Raw genomic sequence first — 22,955 nt, 5'->3', positions numbered from 1 at the left:
AATGCTATACAGCTGTTACTGCGCTAATAAAGCCAGGCTTTATATAATACACTAATTGTTGGGTGTAAAATACTAAAAGTCATAGGGTGGAAATGGTTTATATAGGAAAAGGAATCAAGAGTAAAATATCTCCAGTCATGAATCATATTATAGTTCTTGTTTTGGAGAGCTCTGCTCACTTATCCTATTGGCCATAAAGATTACATTTGAACCAGCAATGATCAATGTGTAAAACAGAAGAACCTCTATGTAGTTTTTGGATAACAGTAAAAATTTCCATAGTCTGGAGTTATGCTCAAAAGTTCCAAAAGTTAACATTATGGAAATCTGTAAAAAAGTTGACTGAAATCTAAGGAAAAATAACTTTTGCAAGATATATTCAGTGAATGTTTAATTTTATAAGATACATTTGAACTGTTTCGCTTGAATTCTTTGGGAAATGCAAGGTAACAATATTCATAATAAAGCAAAACTTGACCAAACAATTCAAAACTGACAAAACCATGTAACATAAACATATTTTTTTTCACAAAAATAAGAACAACAAATATTTGTTTTAATAATTGTTAAGAGACAGTCAGTAAGTATACACAATACAGCCCTATACCTATTTCTTTGAAAATAAAGAAACATATTTAGAATTGGTACTGTTTGCATCATTGTATTACAAATACTAGATATACAAATAGAGAGGCTTATTGTTAATTGCCAACATGTACGAAGATTTCATTGTAGTATTAATGCCTTGCAACTAGTATTGAATAAATACCAACTATAAAAAAGGATTGGGGTTTTATTATAAAATTCAACAGTTTATGGATCTGAAGAATTTTTTCCTCAGATTGATGTTCAGAATAGTCTATAAGGACTTGAGTAAAAAAAAGTAAACAATGAATTTTTTTTGTGCGTGTCTCTCTCTGTGTGTTTTATTTTACCTTATGGCAGTTTGCAGGACCTATTATTTGATGCATTTGGTTACTGCTTACTCCAATCATTTGGGAGGATATTAACTTTCCTGTGTTAAACATTCAAACAGCTACAACTTATTACTGAAGCTGAAGAAAATGAAAACCAAGCCATCTTTCCTCGTGTACAGGATGAAATATACCCTGGGGAAGGAAAATAAAAGTTAACAATTTCCAAGGAAAACATGGAGGGGCGCAACTCTGCTTCGCTTTCATAGGGATCCAAGTCCTGATCCGCGCACCTTTCGCCCTTCAGCTATTCCGAGCTGGCTGACTTCTTTTCCGCGGAAGCGCGTCACGTTGCCGGAGTTGGCCCCTTGGCTGGTTCCCTGGTTAGAGTCCATTCGGAAATAACGCAATTGAACACACACATACCCCGAAAATGGAGGGTAGGGTAAAGGTTTGCGGCTCCAAAGCCGGCGGCTGCCTCAGAGAAGAACCACCCGGTCTCAGATGACAGGCGCTGGTCAGGTTTGGGTTGCGCGCGCGCGTCTATCTTTTTCTCCGCCTGCCAAGGCCGGGCTTGACTTAGCGCCGCGCCCGCTCCCTTTCCTTCTCGTGGTGGTGGTGGTGGGGATGCTGAAAAGCCCGTAGGCCGGACTGCTCGGTGAAACTTTCTTTTTCCTTTTGTCCCGGGGCGGCGCCCCCCGACAGGCAAGCGGTGGGCTGCTCCGGATAGAGGAAAGACTAGTTAGCTTCGCAGCTCCTCCTAGTCGTGCCCAACTTGCCCCGAGCGCCTTAAGGTCGGCGAGAAGGGAAGGGTGGAAGAATGAGGAGGAGGAAGGGAGCGACGGACACGGGCTTCAGATGCAGATGGTGCTTTTTTGTTTGTTTCGTTCGTTTGTTTTCCTGTTGTGGGAGTGAGGGATGCTGTGGCTTTCGGACCAAAAGACCCTTAAGAGGAGGACCTGCTGCGTCTGTACCCTTATTTGGACCAAACCATTAGTGGAAGGCAGTAGCTGAGAATATGGAGGGTAAACATCAAAGGCGGAGTTTCTTGGGTTACCTGCAGCTGTAGGTTGCAGGTGTTTGACTTGAAAGTGAGCGAGTTCTATCAGGTTTCCACTGGGGGAAAAGGGACTTAAACCCTCCTGGAAAGTGCATGCACAACACTGTAGAACTCGCCTGGCAAATAGATTGAGAATGAGGCGTGGCGGTTGCCTTTTTCTCGCTTTTTTTAATGGTCCCCAAAACTTTCCTACTGAATTTAGGGCGCGAAGATTTCTCTCACGGTAGACCCGAGGCCAGAAATTGCGCACTGCAGTCAAGCGCCCCCCCAAAAAAAAGTTTAAAAAAAGTCGGGAAAACGATTTGGACAGATGCCTGCCAGCTGCGTCGAGGGTTGACCTTTCCTCGCACGAGTGTCCTCTTTATTTAATTTAATATTTTTTTAAAAAAAATTCTCACCCCTCCACGCTTTTCAAAAGACGTCAAGCCCACCGGTTGCTGAAGTTTAGCGTTAGGGGGAGAGAGGTAGCGCGGAGGTGAGGCGAGGCGAAGCGAGGAAGAGGGGGGGCGGTGGCTTTGAGGCGCGAAGCTCCGCCATTGGGTGTTTTCTGCGGCCGCGGCTGCAAATTGGAAGCACTGCGGTGGTTTCTCCCCCCTCCCCCCACCACTTTCCCGAATATGTTTTACAGATGGGAAACAAAATGTTTATATTGCTGAGAAGAAACAGAAAGACGGGGTGGAGGGTGAGCGCGCGCGGGTCATTTATTGTATTTTTTGTTAAACTGAGGGGAGAAGTGAGGGGGCGGGGAAGCGCTGCCGTCTTATTCCCGTGAAAAAATGGGAAGTACAGACATTAGAGGGTAGGCTGAAGAGATTTGTAAGACCGGGGAAAAGTGCCCACACTTCACACGCTCGGAACCGGGCGGAGGGGTGGGTGTGTTTGGCGTCGCCAGCGTCCGAATGACCATCCGGCTTCTGTTTCGTTGCCTCCCCGGCGCCCTCCTGTGACTCTCGCAAACGTCCTACCTCAAACTTCCGCGGAAAGGGCGGGAGGGAGGCGCGATGGCCAACCCCAAGGAGGAGCTCTTTGCCCGCCCCTCGCTCCCCCCCCCTCGCCCTGATTGCAGCGGGAGGGGAAAAGCCCGGCTTCAACTCCAGCCAGTTTCACTCCCCTGGCTGGAGGCGGAGTGGCGGCGGCGGCGGCAGCGGTGCTCCTACTGGAAGCGGCTGGGCTGCTGACAGCTCCTCCCGCGCTCTCGTAGCAGCGGCGGCTACGCGAAAAGGGACAGTTTCCTGCAGCATCGTCTCCAACGCAACAAAGCGGCTCCTCCAATCTCCTCCTTTCCCTCCCCTCCCCTCCCCTTCTCCATCTTCCTTTGACTTCGTGCCGCCGCCTCTTCTTCCCTTCCTCATCTTCTCTCGAACCTCTCGAGTCCTCGGCGGGCGGGAAGGAGGGGAGAAAAAGCCAGCTAGCAAGCCAGGCGGCCGCCAGAGATGGTGGAGCGATAGCAGTTCCCTGGATTGTCCTACCCCCGGCGGCAGCGGCGGCGGCCAGCGACCTGACGCCCCTTCCTCCATCCTGCTGCCTTCCAGCTCTAAAGGCGCCACCGGTCGGCGTCGCTGGCAGCGGGGATCGGTTCCTCCTGCCCTTCTGGTTCTCCGCGGATCTACAATCAAGCCGGAGGAAGAGTGGCCGCCGGTGGCGACCGCCCGACAGGCAGGGGCAGGGTGTTCAGGCGGCGGCAGCAACAAAGGCACCTTCCCCTTTCCCGTCCGTCTCTGCTCCCCTTTGCTAAGGCTAGCCATGGAAGATGGATCTTCGTCGGCCAGCTGCTTTAGACGCTTTACCGAGTGTTTCTTGAGAGCAAGTAGGTGCTGGGGCTGATGGGCGGGGGGGGGGGAGGGAGAAGAGTGGTGGCTTGGGTGCAGAAGGGTTTTCCTTGATCCCCAGGAGAAGAGGGCAGCGGGTTGGGTTGGGAAGTCCTCGGGCAAACCCTCCGCTTGAAAAAAAAATATGAATGTGTGCGCGCGTTTCGGGGTGTGCGTGTGGGTCCCACCTATCTACGGATGGAAGGAGAGAGCGGCGAGGAACACTTGCGCATCTGAAAGATAGGGGGAGAAAGAAGATTCCAGTCGCAGGACGATTGGAATGAAACTACGAGTAACTGCGCTGAAGTTCCTTTTGGAAAGGAGTTTCTCTCGGTGCAGACTTTCCATGTAAGGCTGGGTAAGAATTGGCTCCTGGACGCATTAAACATAGAAAGCCTTTGCTTGATTCATAGCATATCTCCTTGGCAAGAAACGCGGTGCTCCTCTCCACAGCTGTTTCCTGGGACACAACACACCAGATTTCAGAACTTTTCCCGACGAAACATGTAGAGTAGAGAAATGAGAGGTCCTTGATATTCTTTGAGCTTGGTTGTAACCAAGCTGAGAGAGCACCAAGGACCCCCTCGTTTCAATCTTAAAATACAAATATTTGCTGTAGAGTAGGGGGGAAAGCAGAGAAAACTTCTTATCATGCCAGGGAGGGGTTAAAAAGAAACAAAACTATTTCTTTCAGAAACTGGAAATTGTATTTATCTGTTTTGTCCAGCTTTTTTTTGCATATTTTGTTCCCAGGTGAAATATACATATTGAATGGCATAGAATAGATGACACTTGATGTTTTGACTAAAACTATTCAAAGAAACAAAAGAAACATCCCTTGGTATGCTATACCAAGAATTTAAGCCCACAGTCTTTGCTTGTTAATGAAAAAGAAATGAGTTTATTGTTTACTAACTTGCTAGCAATGAAATGACTTAAAATATAACCATTCAGCATTGCCAAAGAAATAGAAAAGGGATCCCTTAACTCAGAAACAGACTGAATAATTACGGCTTGTGACAAAAGTGTGTACACACTACATAGAAAATTCATCCACATGATTCTAATTATTTAAATATTTTTCCAACCATTCAGTTTGTGCCTTCTGGGTTAATTGGTGAGCTTGTTAGAACAGAATTAAAAAGTTCTTGGCATTTTCTATGAATTTGGAATAAATAAGTGTTGGACTATCTTTGTCCTATGGAGTAATTGCTCACAGCATGTTACTAATGTTATAGTGATTGGTCATTTCTGTAGATCTCCTGATAGAATACTACCAAAGCACTTGCAAACTGACTCTTTTTTTAAAAAAAATGTTTCTTTTAAACTCTGTGAATATTCCAGTTATACAAGTGTCCATTAACCAATTTTGGGAGAAATAGACATCACGAAGTGAAGGATTATACCCCTCCCCTTAATTCACACACACACAGACACACACACAGACACACACACACACACACACACACACACTGTGTGTGTAGATAGATAGCTACACTATATTGCCAAAAGTATTCACTCACAACTGATTCTGATTATTTGGATGGGTGAGCAAATACTTTTAGCAATATAGTGTAGATAGAGATAGATAGCTAGATAGATAAATAGATAGATAGATAGATAGATAGATAGATAGATAGATAGATAGATAGATGATAGATAGATAGATAGATAGATAGATAGATAGATAGATAGATAGATAGATAAAGATGTATGCATATAAAATATATAGCAAATATTTTGCATAAAGAAGAAGTTCAGAAAAAAATAACATTTATACTTGTCATAAAGCTATGGTAAAATACAATGGGGAGTATACACATCTTTGGTGAAATTGTGCATTTCAAGAATTGTTGTATAAAGTTCAATATAACATCTTCCTGTATATTTGAATGCAAACTTCTTATTTAGTTGCAGTTCTTTACAAATGAAAAAAAAAACACAAGTAAATATGTAAGTACAAAAGTTTGGACATCCTTCTAACAAGTATCATGTAACATTCCCTTTGGGCAGAAACAACAGCTTCCAAATGTTTCCCCTAACCAGCTAAGATTTTTTTTCATTCTTTTGGATTTTTTCCTCACTCTACCTTGCAGAAATTTTCTAGCTCAAAAATATTTTGAGTCTTCTTTTGTGCATTGATGTTTGAAACAACCTAACAGGTTTTCAGTAATAAGCCTGAGGACTAACAGCATTTCCATATATAAATTTGTATTCTACCAAAGGAACAATTAACAAGCATATTGATCTAGATCCAGCATAAGAATATATAAGACACAAGACCATTCGAACAACCAATCATTAAGAGAACCAATGAGCTGCTCAGAATTTAAATAGAGGTCCAAACAAACAACCAATCACACAACCAACTGACCAAACTGGCACATAAGACATTGTGTAACCTAAGGAAAATAGGACAAGAAAATCCTGCAGATCTGGTAAAGAAACATTCAGAAACTAAATTAAAACATGGTTGGACCACTGCCAAAAACTGTAAAGACATTGCTAAAATCTTTATACTTTCTTGTATTTCTTGTTTGATTTGTAAGGATATTTTGAATTGTGGTCTTGCTGAAATGTCCAGCTCCCTCTTTTTTCATCTTCAATTTCTTTCACTGACTGTTGGGATATTAGTTTCTACCACATGTTGATATTTAGTAGAATACATTCTTCCTTTCCTATATCCAATATTTCCTATGTCACTGGCACACAACCCCAAAACATAATACAGCAATAAACAGTTGACCAATTGCTCTTTTCATCAAATGCTTCATTCTTTTTCTCCAAATACAACTTGAAAGCCAACAGTTTGTTTTTTGTTTCCTCAGTCCAAAGCACTTTGCTTTAAAATGTTGCAGAATTATCACGCTGTTGTTTTGTATACTTGATTAAATGACTTTCGTAAAGAGTTTACAGAAAACACTTCCTTCCGATCTCCCATGAAGATTAACTTTTTGTATAAGTAATGCAATAGGTTCTCCATCCTCTTATATTTTTCCCCTGGATAGTAAATAATGAAAAATTGTGGAGTTTGATTATGACAGGCTTAGTAAGTAAGAAATAACATTGGAAATCTTTTACTTGGAAGGGATGCCCAGGAAACATTTTGATGGGGGGTTGATTATTGAACTGATAAAGTGGATTTCTTTATATTTTTCAAAGGAGAAATATTTTCTTCCCCAATAAGCAAAGGCGGAGGCACATGCCTTACTTAAAGAATGCTGACCCCTGATCAGTATTAAGGTAGGATGAGTTGAGTTAAGCCAAATTATCCCAGAGTCACTGGTAGTTGACCAGATGTACATTTAAATAACAACAACAACAACAACATGTCTGGCTGACTGTGTGATTATGTGACAAATCATAATTAGTATCATTAAACAATATTGCCTATCCCAGATTCTTGGGAAGGCACAAAAGGTGGATAAAAGTGCTTAATCCAGTCTAAATGTTTGTCTGATGGTGTGATCAACCATGACAATCTTGTTCCAGATCCTTAGAGAGGACATAATAGGTAGATAAAATTACCAGATCCAGTCTAAACATCTAGTTGACTGTGTGACCAATCATAAAACTGGAAAGCAGGATTAGAAGCCAAACTAGGTTGAAACAGAAGTTTCCAAACAGAAAGATATCCAAGAGAGTTTGATTCTAAGACAAAGTTATAAAGTTTAAATTAGAGATATCCAGTATGGTTAAGGACTTGAGAATGCAGAGCAAAGTATGAGACTGATACCGTTTCCTTACGGAGATTTAGGTAAATTTACTGACAGCCTTCAGGCAAGAAAGAGCAATCTATGTTCACAAGTACTAATTTTGTACTCCTGAGTGAAATTTTATGCCCACCTCTAGTACTATACTTTTGGTCTGGACTTTATAACATTTGAATATTCTGGAACTGTGAATTGTTATAGCTTATTTTCCGATTATGTTTCAACTGGTGGATGTGTAAATATTTGAATCTTGAATTTTGCTTTTGGAGGATACTGATCTTGAGCTCAGGTTTTCAAGTAGCTAGCTGTTTGTTCAGTAATCAATCTTAAATCTCATTTTTTGATGATAGTTTTTGGACCTGAGGCATGCAATAACAGGATATATTTATTCAGATACAAATAAGAACTGCATTGTGAACTATTTAGTAAGATATTGCTTTTCAGAAAATAGCATCAGGAAGATGGATGATTTGCAGAGAGATGCAAATATGTTTAAAACATCTTATTGCGCTTTATTGTATGACTACCACATAGTTGTACTTATACCACCATACATATTCCATACAGTTGTTTTTTCTTGCAACATAAGTAATGTGAATATTTTGCTAACTTATATCTCCTAAGGTATCTTTTACTATCTAACTCTTAGGTGCTAGTATCAAATGATCTGATTTTACATAATCCACAAATTGCTGAGGGAATATTATTTTTTTAAAGAAAATCAGAAATGGATTATTATCAAGTTGTAATTAACCAGAACGTTGTTGGATCTATAATTCAAAGAACATTTTAAAATGCTGTATATTTATTTTAATTGTTTTTGTGGGGCTATAGGACGGTGACTTAACTTTTACCATGTGATTTCATTACGTTGTTTAAGTAACATTAATTTTAGTAATACAGAAAAAGAGATTCACTTATTTTAGTCATTATTTTTAATCTAGGGTAACAGCAAAAATTCATCCTGGCACTTGTTTCATGTAATTTTAATATCTCAGGGTGCTGTCGTGTTTCTGTCTTTCTGTGCAAACTGTTATTTCATAGTCACTGACTTCAAGGTGTCCTAGCAAGATTAAAAGCTATTCAGTAACAATGATGATAGATTATGTTCTCTACCAAGGACAAATAAGAAAATATGTGGATTTAAATCCAATTCAGTGAAGCAAGGTATACGTGTTTCGTATTTACAAATTTCTTGCAGTACATACTGAAGCCTCCTCACTGCCTTATAGAAGGTACACAATTTATCAGGAAGAAGGGGGATGAAAACATTCAGCAAGTAAAACATTGCTCCTAGTTCTTTTATGAAAATAATGCATGCATCCAGTCAATAACTTACAAAGACCAAAAGAACAAATATATCAATTGTACATGATTTGTTTTTTGTTTGTTTCTTTTGTTTTTATTGGATTTATATGCCGCCCTTCTCCCAAAGGACTCAGGGCGGCGTACAACATTAAAAAACACACATCCCAAAAGTTAAAAAGAAATTAAATACATATCTAAAAAAAACCCAACAAACTGAATTTATAAGACAATACATTTAAAAATGAGTTAAAATTAACAGGCCAGCCGGCTTGCTGGAAAAGCCAACTTTTTAGGGCGCATCGGAAGGACCGGAGGTCAGGGATTATGCGAAGTTCCAGGGGCAGCTCATTCCAGAGGGAAGGCGCTCCCACAGAGAAGGCTCTCCCCCTGGGGGTCACCAGCCGACACTGTCTGGCCGACAGCACCCTGAACGGGCCAACTCTGATCGTACTGGAAGGTGGGAGGCTACTGGTGGCAGTAGGTGGTCTTGCAGATACCCTGGGCCTAAGCCATGGAGCGCTTTAAAGGCTTTAATACCTTGAATTATACCCGGAAAACAACCGGCAACCAGTGCAGGCCGCCTCAAAGGTGTGTAACATGGGAGCACCTAGGTACCCCCATGACAACCTGCGTGGCCGCATTCTGGACCAGCTGAAGCCTCCGGGTGCTCTTCAAGGGCAGCCCCATGTAGAGAGTGTTGCAGTAGTCCAGGCGAGAAAGGACGAGGGCATGAGTGACTGTGCCCAGAGCATCCCGATCCAGGAAGGGGTGCAACTGACGTACCAGGCGAACCTGGTAAAAGGACCCCCTGGTCACGGCTGTCAGGTGTTCTTCTAAACTAAGCCGCATATCCAGGAGGACTCCAGATTGTGAGCCATCTCTGAGGGGGCTAAAATTTCTCCCCCTATCGTCAAAGATGGAACAAGATGTACAAATCGGGATGACGGAAACCACAGCCACTCAGTCTTGGAGGGATTGAGCTTGAGCCTGTTCCTCCCCATCCAGATCCGCGCAGCCTCCAGGCAACATGAACATAGTTGGTGCCACTTTTCCTCATGGGTTGGCTGTATGTGTCTTCTATTTTATTATCAGTAAGACATCAGATTCTATTTCCATGTATACAGAATTTTTAAATTTTTTATTACTATCTTAACTAGCTTTTTCAAATTTGTTAATGGTAGCTGATTAGAATTGTTATTATTTGGTGCATAAATATTTTAACAAGTCTGTCAAAATACTGAAACTGTTACCTTTTAATTTGCAATTTATACACATGGGGAAAGGACATAAGTAACCTAGATTCCTGTAGGAAAGGGAAGTTATTAATCTTAAGAATTATTGATAATTAATGTTAATATTTAATGATTATTAACAATAATATAATGTCCAATAAAAATAAAAACTGTTCAGATGCTGGGTCTTAGACCTTTCTCCAGGATAAGATCCTTTCCTTACTGTTCTGTCTATGCATTTCTATGTTTTGTAATGCATTAGCAAATTATTTTACAAACTATTTGAAATGTGTTTTAATATTTAAAAAAGATAAGTGCAATTTAGTATATTGTACTCCCTCTGCTGGTTGATAAACTACAAATAATTCATTCCAATCTATTCTTCATAGAGTGATATTACAATATTTGAATAGTCAGATATTCAAATACCCATGTAGAGACTACTTAAAAATCAAGATTCTTATCATTGATTCAGAAACTATATGTGGAAATTTAACTGATGTAACAGGAATTGCTCATTTGATAGTTGAAGTATGGCCTTTACCTAAACAGAGGTTCCCTCTGCTGCTTGTAAGGTTGTTTCTAATCCAAACAACACATTTATCATATTTCTTTTTTAAAAAACTTGTGAATTGTCTCCTATGCATTAGATTAGGCTGAAGCCTGAGTTCCATATTGTAGTAGGATAATTCAAAAAATGTTTTAATTCTAAAATTTGATGTTCATAAATTTCTGATTTGGAATTCTGACATGGTATACAAGGTGATGATGATATGAACGTGGGAATAGAATAGAATAGAATAGAATAGAATAGAATAGAATAGAATAACAGAGTTGGACCTTGGAGATCTTCTAGTCTAACCCCCTGCTTAGGCAAGGTACCCTATACCGTTTCAGACAAATGGTTATGCAATCTCTTCTTAAAAACTTCCAGTGTTGGAGTATTCGCAACTTCTGGAGGCAAGTTGTTCCACTGATTAATTGTTCTAACTGTCAGGAAATTTCTCCTTAATTTTAGGTTGCCTCTCTCCTTGATTAGTTTCCACACATTGCTTCTTGTCCTGCCCTCCAACTCTTTGAAGAATAGCTTGACTACCTCTTCTTTGTGGCAGCCCTTGAGATATTGGAACACTGCTATCATGTCACCCCTAGCCCTTCTTTTCATCAAACAAGACATACCAAATTCCAGCAACCATTCTTTATATGTTTTAGTCTTTCATAGGTCATGTAAAATGCCATAGTGGTAGTCAGAAGAAGTAGGTGTTTTGGATCCAGTGACTTACAGGTATGACTGAAATGAAAAGACCTGTAATAAGGTTATAATTGGCCTTTCTTTGGTAACATTTATGTATCTGATGGCAAAATTGTATGTTAAGAATGTCTGCTTATTTGCTGATTTACTTTAGTAGTATATTTGCTCCATAGTGTGTTTATTGACCAATTGCTGATCGTGTCAGGATTAGCATTAATCTGAGTTGGCTTGGCAGCAATTAATTTCTTCTTCTGAATTCTGAAGATATATTCTCTTTGCAAAACCTGCTTTTATTTCATTTGTTTAAAATTCAGCAAGATTGTACATTGCTGATGAGAATATTATTGCTCTAAGTATTGTTGAATTTTATCTCACAAAAATAAAAAAAAACAGCTTTCCTAAAAATGAAATTTCAATAGGAGTATAACTTGAATACACTGCATGGATTTTTATAAATTCTGACATATTTCATCCCTCCTTAAAACTGTACCTGGATTGAACATTTCTTACCATGCTGCTGAAAAAAAAGGTACTCATGTTTTACTAACATAGTGATGTAAGTTACTCACTTACATAACTATGTGTAAGAGCCTACTTTTCTCAATCTTACTTTAGATGTAGACATTTGCATGAAAATTGAGAACAGAAAATTGTTTCCAGAGTTCCAGTTTAAGCCTTCAAATGAAGTATCTATACCCGTAATTTTAAATACAACACTTGATTGCTTCTTACTTACTTCTGAAATATGGGAATGGGAGCTTATTTGGCTTAAGTAAATCTTGTGACTTCCTCTAACATGTACAGAGATTAATGCTTGATTTAGAGGAGACAATAGCTATTTCAGCACAGCCACCTTTGATCCAAAAACAGAGATTTCTTTGTGCTTTTCATATACAAAAGGTAGAAAATACCAAATAATTATGAATTCTCTTGGTTTGGGCATTCACTTGTGTTTATTGGTAAAGGGCAATGATATTGGGAGAAGAGGATGAACTATAACACAATTCTTTGATGTGATTAACAAGCGCAGAGGGAATTCAGCAAAATAAGAGGAAATGTAATTCAATTTTTGAACAATGAAAATTAGAAAAGTACTAGTCCAGAAAGTGAACATGATGGTTTTCTTCTTGTTATTGCATGGTGTGTGTGTGTGTGTGTGTGTGTGTGTGTGTGTGTGTAAGCATATTCGTGCTAAATATTCTTAAATCACCTGACAGGAAATATATGCTTGGCTTTATTATATTTTTATTTTTATTTTTCTTCCTTTTCATCTTTCTCTTTTTTTCTTATGCAACTTACATTTGTGACTCTGAGCAACTTACAATTAAAACATAAATGCTACCAGAAATATAAAAAAATGTAAGTCATATAAGCAATACAAATGTTTAAAAATCAATTCAAATCCATACATCACAATCATTGGGGAGCCCAGCAATTCAAGAACAATACTGCCACACCACTATCTGAACACCAGGCCAGATGACAAAGCCAGTTCTGCAGGCCTTTGCAGAAGGCCACCAAATTTGCAACCAGCCTGATCTCAGTGGGTACGAGGTAGGGCATTGATATTCAGTAGAGCAGGTGCAGCTGCAGAAAACACCCTACTTCTGGGTCCTACCCAATGACATCCTCTATTGGACAGAATCTGCAACAAACCTCTTCTGCTGGACCTGCTGGGATGCGTAGATGTCATTGGGAAGAGGCATTTCCTCAAATTCTCTTCGCTGCAATTTTACTGAAACATTGAAGAGCAGAAACAAGCCATATCAGCAATTTCTGTACACATTGTCCTAGTCCACAAATACACAAGCCCAACATATCTCTTCATGTAATTGTATTGTTACCAGGGACCCCAACATACCACATAGCCAAAAAACCCACAGAAAAAGCTTGGACATATGATATAGGGGAACAAATTCTATCAACTTCCCATTAAGATGCCTCCAGAAAAATTAAAGACCTAAAAATGGAAAAAGTTAACATTATGGTTTAATTTGATAAAACAGCATGTTTATGTCCATAGATCCATAACTAATGAAAGAATCTTTACCTGTGGTACTACACAATACAACCTAGTTAACTGAAATACCCAGAATCATGGACATTTTTAACCTCTGCTTCACCACCTATTACAAGTTTGATTGACGAATATACCAACAAATCAGAGAAGCACCTAGGGATCACCACTCTCAGGGCTCATAGCAAAGACTATAATGTAATATCTACAAACTATAGCACTCTAGCATGTACAACTGAAAGTATGGATCTGGTATGTAGGTGACATCTTCTCATAATAAGAAGGAACAACTTTTTTATTTTTGGTTTTGATAAGGGAAGACACATAAAACAATCTAAAAGACACATGAAACAATTAACATTTTCAAAGGAATAACCTTGACAAGGGGAAGAAGAAAGCAATAACACACTACCCTACCTTGATTTACTCATCAGCAGAGAAAGAATAGCAAATTAGAAATGCAATTCTATTGGAAAAACAACCAACACTAACCAAATGCTCCGTTATCAAACTAACAGCTTAACCTCCCAAAAAAGGAGACCTGCAAGAACATTATTCAAATGACTATAAACATACTGCAGCAGCCCAGAACACCAGAAAAGGGAAACACTGCCTATATAGCATCTTACAACAAAATGGATATCCATGCTTCTTTTTTAAAAAGTACCTGCTCTTTTACAACTACTACATCACCATAGCACACAAACCAACTAAAGTCATATCCTACCCAGATTGTAGTACAGCCATTGACATAATTATCAATATTTTAAACTGGCTGGGACACAGAATAGAATATCAGTGAGTTAACACAAGATAAAGAGATCAGAAATGTAAATGATATTATACAAAAATACTATATATCCTATGGATTGGAATCATAGTTGAATCAAACAATCTAACTCAGGATCTTGTCCTTGACTCTGCTATTGTGAAGATACCCAACCATGTTTAGTTATTATGGTGTCCTAATTCAGAAATTCCCAACCCCCCGGGCTACTGCCCACTATCACTTCCATGAGTGGAGGGTGCTCATGTATGAAGCTTCATTTGTGTGTGTTCATGTGCCTACTTGCCACTCATATAGAACCATCTCCTCTCCTACAAAGCTGGTCCGCCAAGCTGGAAAAGTTGGCGGCAGCTGTCCTAATTCATTACATGTTGCATCATATAAATTTAAATATTCATCTGTAAAACTATGGATGAGTATATTGAAGAAATTGTACCAAAATACTAGCATTTTTCAGCATGTATCCAAATAGTGACAAGACAGGTGCATTCTTTATTTTTAGAACAAATGTGAACCACATAATGGATTCCACAATAGAAAAAAAGAACCTGTTTGGTTGTCAAATGTATGATCATCTACAAGATGTGGTAGAACTGGAAATTGTCCTCCACTGATAGTCAGGATATTGACTATGACAAAATGTAACAATTAATGGCAGATGAATAAGAAGTAGTTAATAACTATGCCAAACCTAATCCTCATCGATGTCTTAATGGTTTAAGCAGTTTCGTAAAAGACTCAATGTGCAAGTAAGTTGTTTCTGAAAGTTGTTGCAAGCATGACTGAAGGATGTCATTTCTTTTCTCCTGTTGGAGTTCATTTCAATTGGTATTTTGTTAGATGAAATACATCTAACATGCTCTCTACATGGGGCTTCCCTTGAGATGCACTCGGAGACTACAGTTGGTCCAGAACGCGGCCGCGCGGGTGATTATGGGGAGGACTAGATACTCCCCTGTAACACCTCTCCTGCGCGAGCTGCACTGGCTTCCTGTGGTCTACCGAGTGCGTTTCAAGGTTTTGATTATGATCTTTAAAGCGCTTCATGGCACAGGACCTAGTTACATGCAGGATCGCATCCTGCCCCACACATCCCTACGACCAATTCGCTCACACAGAGAGGGACTTCTCCGGGTGCCGTCCGCCAAACAGTGTCGGGGGCGACACCCAGGAGCAGAGCCTTCTCTGTGATGGGCCCAGCCCTGTGGAATGACCTCCCCCGTGACATCAGGATTATTTCCGATCTTCGCTCCTTCCGTGTACAGTTGAAGACCCACCTCTTTCAATTATCTGGCCTGGCTCAACCGTAATTTTTCATATTCCTCCTTAAAATAAAAATTTTAAATTTTTATTGTATATTGGGTTTTTATTATTGGGGTATGTTAATGGTTTTAATTGTCTAAATGTTGTAATCTATTACCTCCTCCGTGCATGTATGTCTTTGTATATATGTATGTTTATATATGTCCTAGTGTACGCCGCCCCGAGTCCTGTCTGGAAAGGGAGCGGCTAATAAATTCAAATTTATTATTATTATTATTATTATCCTCATTTCAATAATGAGAGAATAAAAAAACTTTTTAAAGAATCCAGTAGAGTTCACTTGCAGTTTATCTGTCATTAAAGGAAACGAACAGCTTTGTCCTGTTGAAGACGGTTTAAATGTTTATGCAAGTGAGACAGACCCAGAGCATTTTTAGCATCTGTATCTCATGTGCAGTTTCAAGGGAAGGTTGCATCATTTGAAATGTATCAGTCACACCAACATCACACAACTCCTTTGCAGACTATAGAGCTTTACGCTTAGTGGTTATGCACAGTTTTTCCTTGTCCTTTATGCAGCATTTACTAACATTTAAACACAATTTTATTATTCTCTCTTATACACTTGTTAAACTATGAGAAACTGCATAGCTGACTATTTATACTGTATAAAGGTGTCAGTAGCTGAGAATGGATTGAATAAGGAACAGTTAAAGTAGCCCAAGGCAGCTTTTGGTGGCTGCTGGTTGTTAAAAATTATTTAATTATTACTTTCCATGTGATTTTCCATGTGAAATGCATTTTACTTTTTTTTTCAAACTTGCTGAACCATTCTTTTATTGCTCTGCCTTGGCCCGAAGCAAAACAACTGACCAATGTAAAAAAAACCTTTTGTTCTTGTAATTTGAACATTGGGAAATTACATTCTTTTTTAATAGAAAATAATCACTTTGATTTGTTTATTATCAGAGGCTATAATGTGTTTATATTAAACAAGATATGGTATAATTAGAAGAATGTCATAGCTATTTTGAATAAGGAAAACATTTTCTTAGTTTTGCTAAAAACTGAACAGAACCAAAATAATCATCAGAGTTGCATGCTTTTCTCTACAATTTATCTTTTAGAGAACTTTCTCAGACTGATTTTAGAAATATTTTTGTAGGTATGTCCTTCAGTATAATAAGTCAATACTGTTATATATAAATGTATCAGATGAGAGGGGTTATTTTTAATTAAGCATCAAAAAGGTAATAATTGTTCCTGATTAGGATTTTAGAGAGCTAGTTAGATTCTTCACAAAGATCTTGGAACAGAATTATCTAATTCATTCAGTATCCTTGAGTCCCAAAGTTTACCTAGGGAGAATTTTATAATCATTTTAATTACATCACACACAAATTTCCTTCTCAAATATTGATGAATTTCAGAAATGGCTTTGTAACATAACATTAGGGAAAAGTCCCATTTGGAATATATGGAAGTCTGTCTGAAATCTCTAGAGTATGGCATTAGTTTTATGAGACAATAGGTTTATGCCTACAACAATGCGAAATCTTGCCTGTCTAATCATTTCCTTTTGTTTCTTTTAATATTTGAAAAACCACTTCAGAATTAACAGATTTTTGGTATGATCTAGCATGTAGATCTATAGCAGGTAAAGGAGAATGTGAATTTCTGTGTAGTTCTTGACTTGTGACCATAATGAAGTCTGCTCATCATGGACGTAAATTGTGATGGTCGCAAAATCAGTCACCCATGTGAGCTACTTGATTTTATGATCTATTTTTGCAATGGTTGTTAAGTGAACTCTATGGCTGTAAAGTGACCACTGTGGTCATTAAGTGAATGCTGCAGTTGTTAAGCAAACCAATAGTTTGCAATGGGCTGGTTTTCTCAGGAACTGAAAATAAATGCCAGTTTTCAGCAAAACCATCATAAAACACAGTCACGTGACTTCAGAGTGCTGCAAACAGTTGTAAATGTTGGCTGGTTGCTGAGCACCCAACATGTGGTCGTGTGACTGTGCAGACAGTTACTGTAAATTCAGAACTGGGTCATATGTACCCCCAAGGGAGGTCCATCATAACTTTGAGCTAAGCAACAGGTCATAACTTGGGAACTATTTGTATGTTGTTTCTTGAATTGCACAAGCTGAAGTTTCCTTGGAAAGAACAATTTGGGGCATTTGTATACTAACTATACAATATGTAGAATTATGGTATGGAAAATAGTCACCTCCTGCCCTGTCAATGATGTTCTTGGGATTTTGCAACAGAGACTCTCCTGTGGTATCTCTGCACTATGCCATTGAGGCCACAATCGTGAAGAGCAGAGAAAGATTATTATACATGCAGAACAACTTTCCTTTGCAGAACCTGGGTTAAGAGAAGGGCAAAGATAGATTGGAGGTAATAGGGCCAACTAGTATGTTCTCTCTCTGCTAGGCTTGTTACAACCCCTAAATGGGGCTTCTTGTTACGTGTATTAGATGTGTTACTCTTATTTTCAGCCACCACACTAACTAGAATGACAAATAAGATATTTGTCTTTTGATTTCACTGATTTGCTAAACAAGGCAAATAGATTCTCAATAATGAAAACTTTTTGTTTTGCAGGCTGCTGATCAGTAGGGTAAATGATTGAGGAAAGATATTCTTTCCAAAGCACACCCTGTTCCAATCTGATAAATAGAATAAATATTTAATCTGTTTAAAGAATGCATCTCTCTAAAATATAATCCATCTGTGGAAACTCTCTGCAGAGTGTTTGCTTCTGGTGTTTCTTGATCTGGACTTCAGATTCTTGGAAGATAGTGCGCATTAGGTAGAAAAATATAATCTGGAATGCTTCCATTGACTGGATGTCTTTTAAGCCAAAGCCCTTTAATGCGTTTGAAGGTTTTGTCCCAAATAAGCATTAGAATCATTTATTTCTTGAGAGGAAACAATATGAGATTTCTGCAGCAGCATGATGCATTTTGGAAATATGAGAGTTTTGTTCCAAAGGTGCTTTTTCAAAAGGCAACTGGACTTTGTTTTTCCTTGAGGATATTTCGCTTCTGATACAAGAAGCTTCTTCAGTTCTGACTGAATGGTGGAGAATGGAAGGATTTATATTCCTTGTTGTTAGTTGCAAAGTCGTGTCTGACCCATTGACAATGTTCCTCCAGGTCTTCCTGTCCTCTACCATCCCCTGGAGTCCATTTAAGCTCATGCCTACTGCTTCGGTGACTCCATCCAGCCACCTGATTTTCGTCTTCCCCCTCCTTTTACCCTCAACCTTTCCCAGCATTAGGCTCTTCTCCAGTGAGTTCTTCCTTCTCATTAGGTGGCCAAAGTATTTGAATTCATCTTCATAGGTACTTTTGTTGGTAGGGTGATTTATATTCCTTGCAGTCATATAAATGTAAATCCTTCTATCCACCATTGAGTGAAAATTGAAGAAGCTCCTTGGATGAGAAGTAAAATATCTTCAAGGAAAAACAAAATCCAGTTGACTTTTGAAAAAGCACCTTTGGGACAGCCATGACATGAATGACTGAGAATCCCTGTAGACTTGAGAATGCTGCATTTGAAATTGGGATGTAGCATTTAAAGAAACTTTTTTTTTTTAGCTTGTAGTAATATTTGCTGATTTTTGGAACTTTTGAGGAGATGGGAGGTCAACCGTATATCTCATCTTTCTATTTCTGTCTTGCATTTATGTACTCTATCCCCGTATTTGTTCTGAACAGGGGTGGTATACAATTAACTTCCCTACTGGTTCACAAATGTGAGTATGCGCCTCCACACATGCAAACAGTCTTCCGCGCATGCGCTTTTGGGGGAAAAAACGCCTAAATGTGATGCCATAGAGCTGGGGCAGGTGGGTGGAGCCACCCACAATCTCTGCTACAGGTTCTGGTGAACCTGTCTGAACAGGTAGAATACCACCTCTGGTTCTGAAGCTTTGGTTCTATTAACCCAATGCTTAGAGGTCTGAATAGAGGGAATTCATTTTCCTCCACTTCTCATAAGCCCCTCTACTATTAACATTTTTAATAGAGACATAATTTGGGTAAATTATCATTCAACCACTGGGAAGATAGGTTAGCCTGCTAGTTTACATTCTGATTTGTAGTTAGATCATGCTGTTAAATACAGACACTTTTGCTTCATTGCACAAATCAAAACTCAAACTCCCCCAAGGAGCTGCCTTTCACTTATCTTCAACATTCGGCAAAAAGGATAATGTTCAAGAGGGAAGGGAAAGAAAGAGAAAAAAGAAACAAGGAAGGCTTACCAACAGCAGAAACAAAGCCCAAATCACCCACCATTCTCTGTACAATGTACTCTGCAGTGAATGCTGAGTATTTATTTATTTTATTTTTTAAAATTTATTTGCTGCCTATCTCATTATAGGGCTGCTCGTAAGCCAGTGATAAAAAAGTAGCTTGGCTGAATAAATAGATTTGATTTGCAATTCTCTGTATGTGACTGTTGCCTATTATTAATGTTTTTTCAGCATTTGCTCACTCTCCCCATACACTCATTTTTATCACACAGAAATTAACTTCAATGATTCATAAAGGGAATTTCTCGTTAAAATCTCATTAAAACTTTCTCACTTGGAAGATCATACTGTTGCTTCAGGACTGGCACAAGTTTTGAAAGTCTACATTTCCTGATTTGGGCAAAAACAAAAAAAAATCCAAGCAACTTTTCTTTTGTAATTTCATATAGCTGGGCTGAAAGGGAAGCGTCCTAAGTCAGGGCTGGGGAACTACGGTCTTTTTAGGATTTGAATTTTGGGAGTTGAAGTCCACAAGTCAAGAGGGGCCATAGTTCCCCACCTCTGTCCTAGGTGAAAGGACTAAGACCTCAATTAGGCAAATCTGTATTAGGACATTAAGCCTGACTGGAGGAAAAGCCAGATCTTCAATTCCTTCAGAAAGCAGGCAGTCAGGCCATCTGGATCTCAGGACTTTGAATAACTAGGACTTTGAATTGCTGCAGGAAGCTCCCAGTAACCAGTGCAGTTTGTAAAGTAGTTTGTCTGGGATAGTGCAATCCATCTAGAACTAAGTATGGAAATTCTCCAGATTAAGGCAATCCCCAGCCTTTTGGTTTTGCTAGGATTGAGTCAAAACCTGTTGTTTTCCATGTAGATCCTCACATAGAATTAACATAACATTGTATATATTGCATAAGACAGAGAAAAAAAAACAAATAACAGAAAAGTGTTATGACTAATGCTTATGCAAGTAATGCTTACATATTTTTAGAGCTGAATAATTAAGATATATGTTAGGGCTTATCATTGGGAATCTATTTGATGAATCATTAACTCTATCCCTAGTAAATTCGCTTCATGTTTAAGATCTTTGTAAATACTACCAGATGTAAATGTGCTCAAGCCAGATTAGGCTACCATGCTTTAACTTTAACTTTAACTTTTATTTGATTTCTAGTCCGCACCCTCTCCCAGAAGGGACTCGGGGCGGTGTACAGTCATATTAAAAACAATAAATATACATAATATAAATATAAATAGATATAGGTGTGGCTGGAGGAGGTAACATATAGTTTACTGTACAATAATAGTTAAAGTTAGATTTAAAATTTAAAAATTTAAAAATACATTAAAAAACTACCCCTAAAAACTATCCCAGGATAAAATATTTGCCAGGAGGTATAAATGGGACTATAAGTGGGCCAGGCCAGCTAATTGGAACAGGTGGGTCTTAAGTTTCTGTCGGAAGGAGCGGAGGTCGGTAATAGTTCTGATATGCTGGCAGTACAAATGCTTAAGATGCAATCCAACATCACTTTGAGTTATGGTTTGTTAATCAAGCCAGAGACAGCAGTACCTGGCTTCATAATGAATGCTAAACCATAATGCCTGACTTTTGATTTAAAATTATGCTTGAATCTATTAGAGTCAACCCAATATAACTTCAATATACCACAATTAAAAACTTGGTTTACTGAAGTTAATACACCCAGATGAACAGTCAGCTGAACAAATAACCGTGGTTTGTTTTATCTCTTTCTGATTTGTCCTTTTTTCCTTTCCTACTTCAGTAAGCTAGTTAAAGACTAGGATGGACCACAAAATCAAATCAGATATGAAATAGAAAAGCATAAACAATCAATAATCCTCATCATAAATTAGGCTAAGTCACAACTGGTATTAAAAATATTCATGGCTCTAAACAAGCTAGAGTTTATACACTGACTCAGTTCAGTATAAAGCAAAGTCAAAAACAAAGCACAGTATGGATCAATAAGATGTATAAATGCAAACTGTTAAGTAAATCTGTGTTTTATTTTATTAACCTAATGATTACAAAGTAATTTCTCTGAATAACTAATTTAAGTACAAAGTAGCATATAAACAGAAATAAAATAAAGCTAGACATAGATGCAAACTTTTAGTTTATTTTGATATTTTTAATTTTCAACATATATTAAACTTCTAGTTTACGAAACATGCTCCTTTGAGTTCTTTCTATTTCAATACATAATCAAACAACAAATGACCATTTCTTCAATATTTAATTACAAGTCACATTTTCATTTTCAGACATAGACATCCATTAATCTAGCTAAGTTGTCCAATTAGTCTTAAAATTGATCCATAATATTTAAGCTTTTAATAGGTTTTTGGCAAAAAAACTATATTTTGATGCCCTGAATAGATTTTTCAAGGTCTTTTATTGTCTGTATAATAGTTTAAAAAATGTGTTCCTCAAACAATGTTATACAAAGGGCAAGAAACAGGTAAATAGTAATGAAAAAAGATCAAAGACTTGATATAAAAGGGAGAAATATAACAAAAATCTAATTCATAACAATGCCATTAAGCATACAAAATATTTTCATGTCTTTCTCTGCTTGCAAACTTTTTTTCTTTCTGCTACTTCTGTACACAGATGTACAGAGTTACCTGTGGTAATACGGGTGGTCAATAAACTTTATAAATAAATTAAATAAAATTGTCCTTTGGCCTTTAAGTTTTTCATCTTTTCTATCTTGAGGAATTCCATCCAAGAACAATGTTTATTCTTCTCACTTCTCTTAATCCATTCACTCTTCCTTCATAATTTAATAATTTATTCCCAATTCATTCTCTATGTATGAGCCAACCACCTGAACATACTGTACTCCATTCGTCCATGTTCATTTAGCATCTATGTATTTCTGACCTTTTGCCATTGCCTCACACCCTTCTTAAGTATCATTCTTAGTTCAAGTTGAAAGTAAGTATCACAAAAAAACAATAAAAAAGTATTCTTTCAAGAATCCACTCAATTTTAGGGCTTACTAGAAAATGTTGGATAAACACTAAAGTAGAATTAAACAATTCTGCTCACAGTTCAAAAACTGACACCAAATCAGCCTTCAGTTAAAGTTAAAATTGGGGGACACATTTTTAACAAAATACTAAAAAATTGTTTGTTTCACCAAACCATAGAGTGTTATGACTGTTTCTTTGCCTGATGAGTTAGTTCTATTGCTTTTGAATGTTTAGATTGCCAGTTTACATAGACTTGCATTTTGATTTATGTTTTATAGTTTTGATTTTGATTATGTCATTAACATTGATACCAGGGATGG

At 38.2% G+C, this 22,955-nt stretch overlaps 1 protein-coding gene across 1 annotated transcript in view; it reads left to right on the top strand.

The window, feature by feature from the left end:
- The first annotated feature begins 3,061 nt into the window (after nucleotides 1-3,061).
- Nucleotides 3,062-22,955, top strand: part of LOC309387437 (cAMP and cAMP-inhibited cGMP 3',5'-cyclic phosphodiesterase 10A-like) — a 174,222-nt gene continuing 154,328 nt past the window's right edge. The window contains exon 1 of the mRNA XM_081943914.1: nucleotides 3,062-3,781. Coding sequence (XP_081800040.1) covers nucleotides 3,718-3,781 — 64 coding nt within the window. The 5' untranslated portion in view covers nucleotides 3,062-3,717. The remainder of the gene's footprint in view (nucleotides 3,782-22,955) is intronic.

This window comes from Natrix helvetica, assembly GCF_964273705.1.
Source record: "Natrix helvetica genome assembly, chromosome: 2".
In the NCBI taxonomy this organism is placed as follows: domain Eukaryota; kingdom Metazoa; phylum Chordata; class Lepidosauria; order Squamata; family Natricidae; genus Natrix; species Natrix helvetica.
The sequence above is the reverse complement of the archived record's forward strand: the minus strand, read 5'-3'. Positions and strand labels throughout refer to the sequence as shown.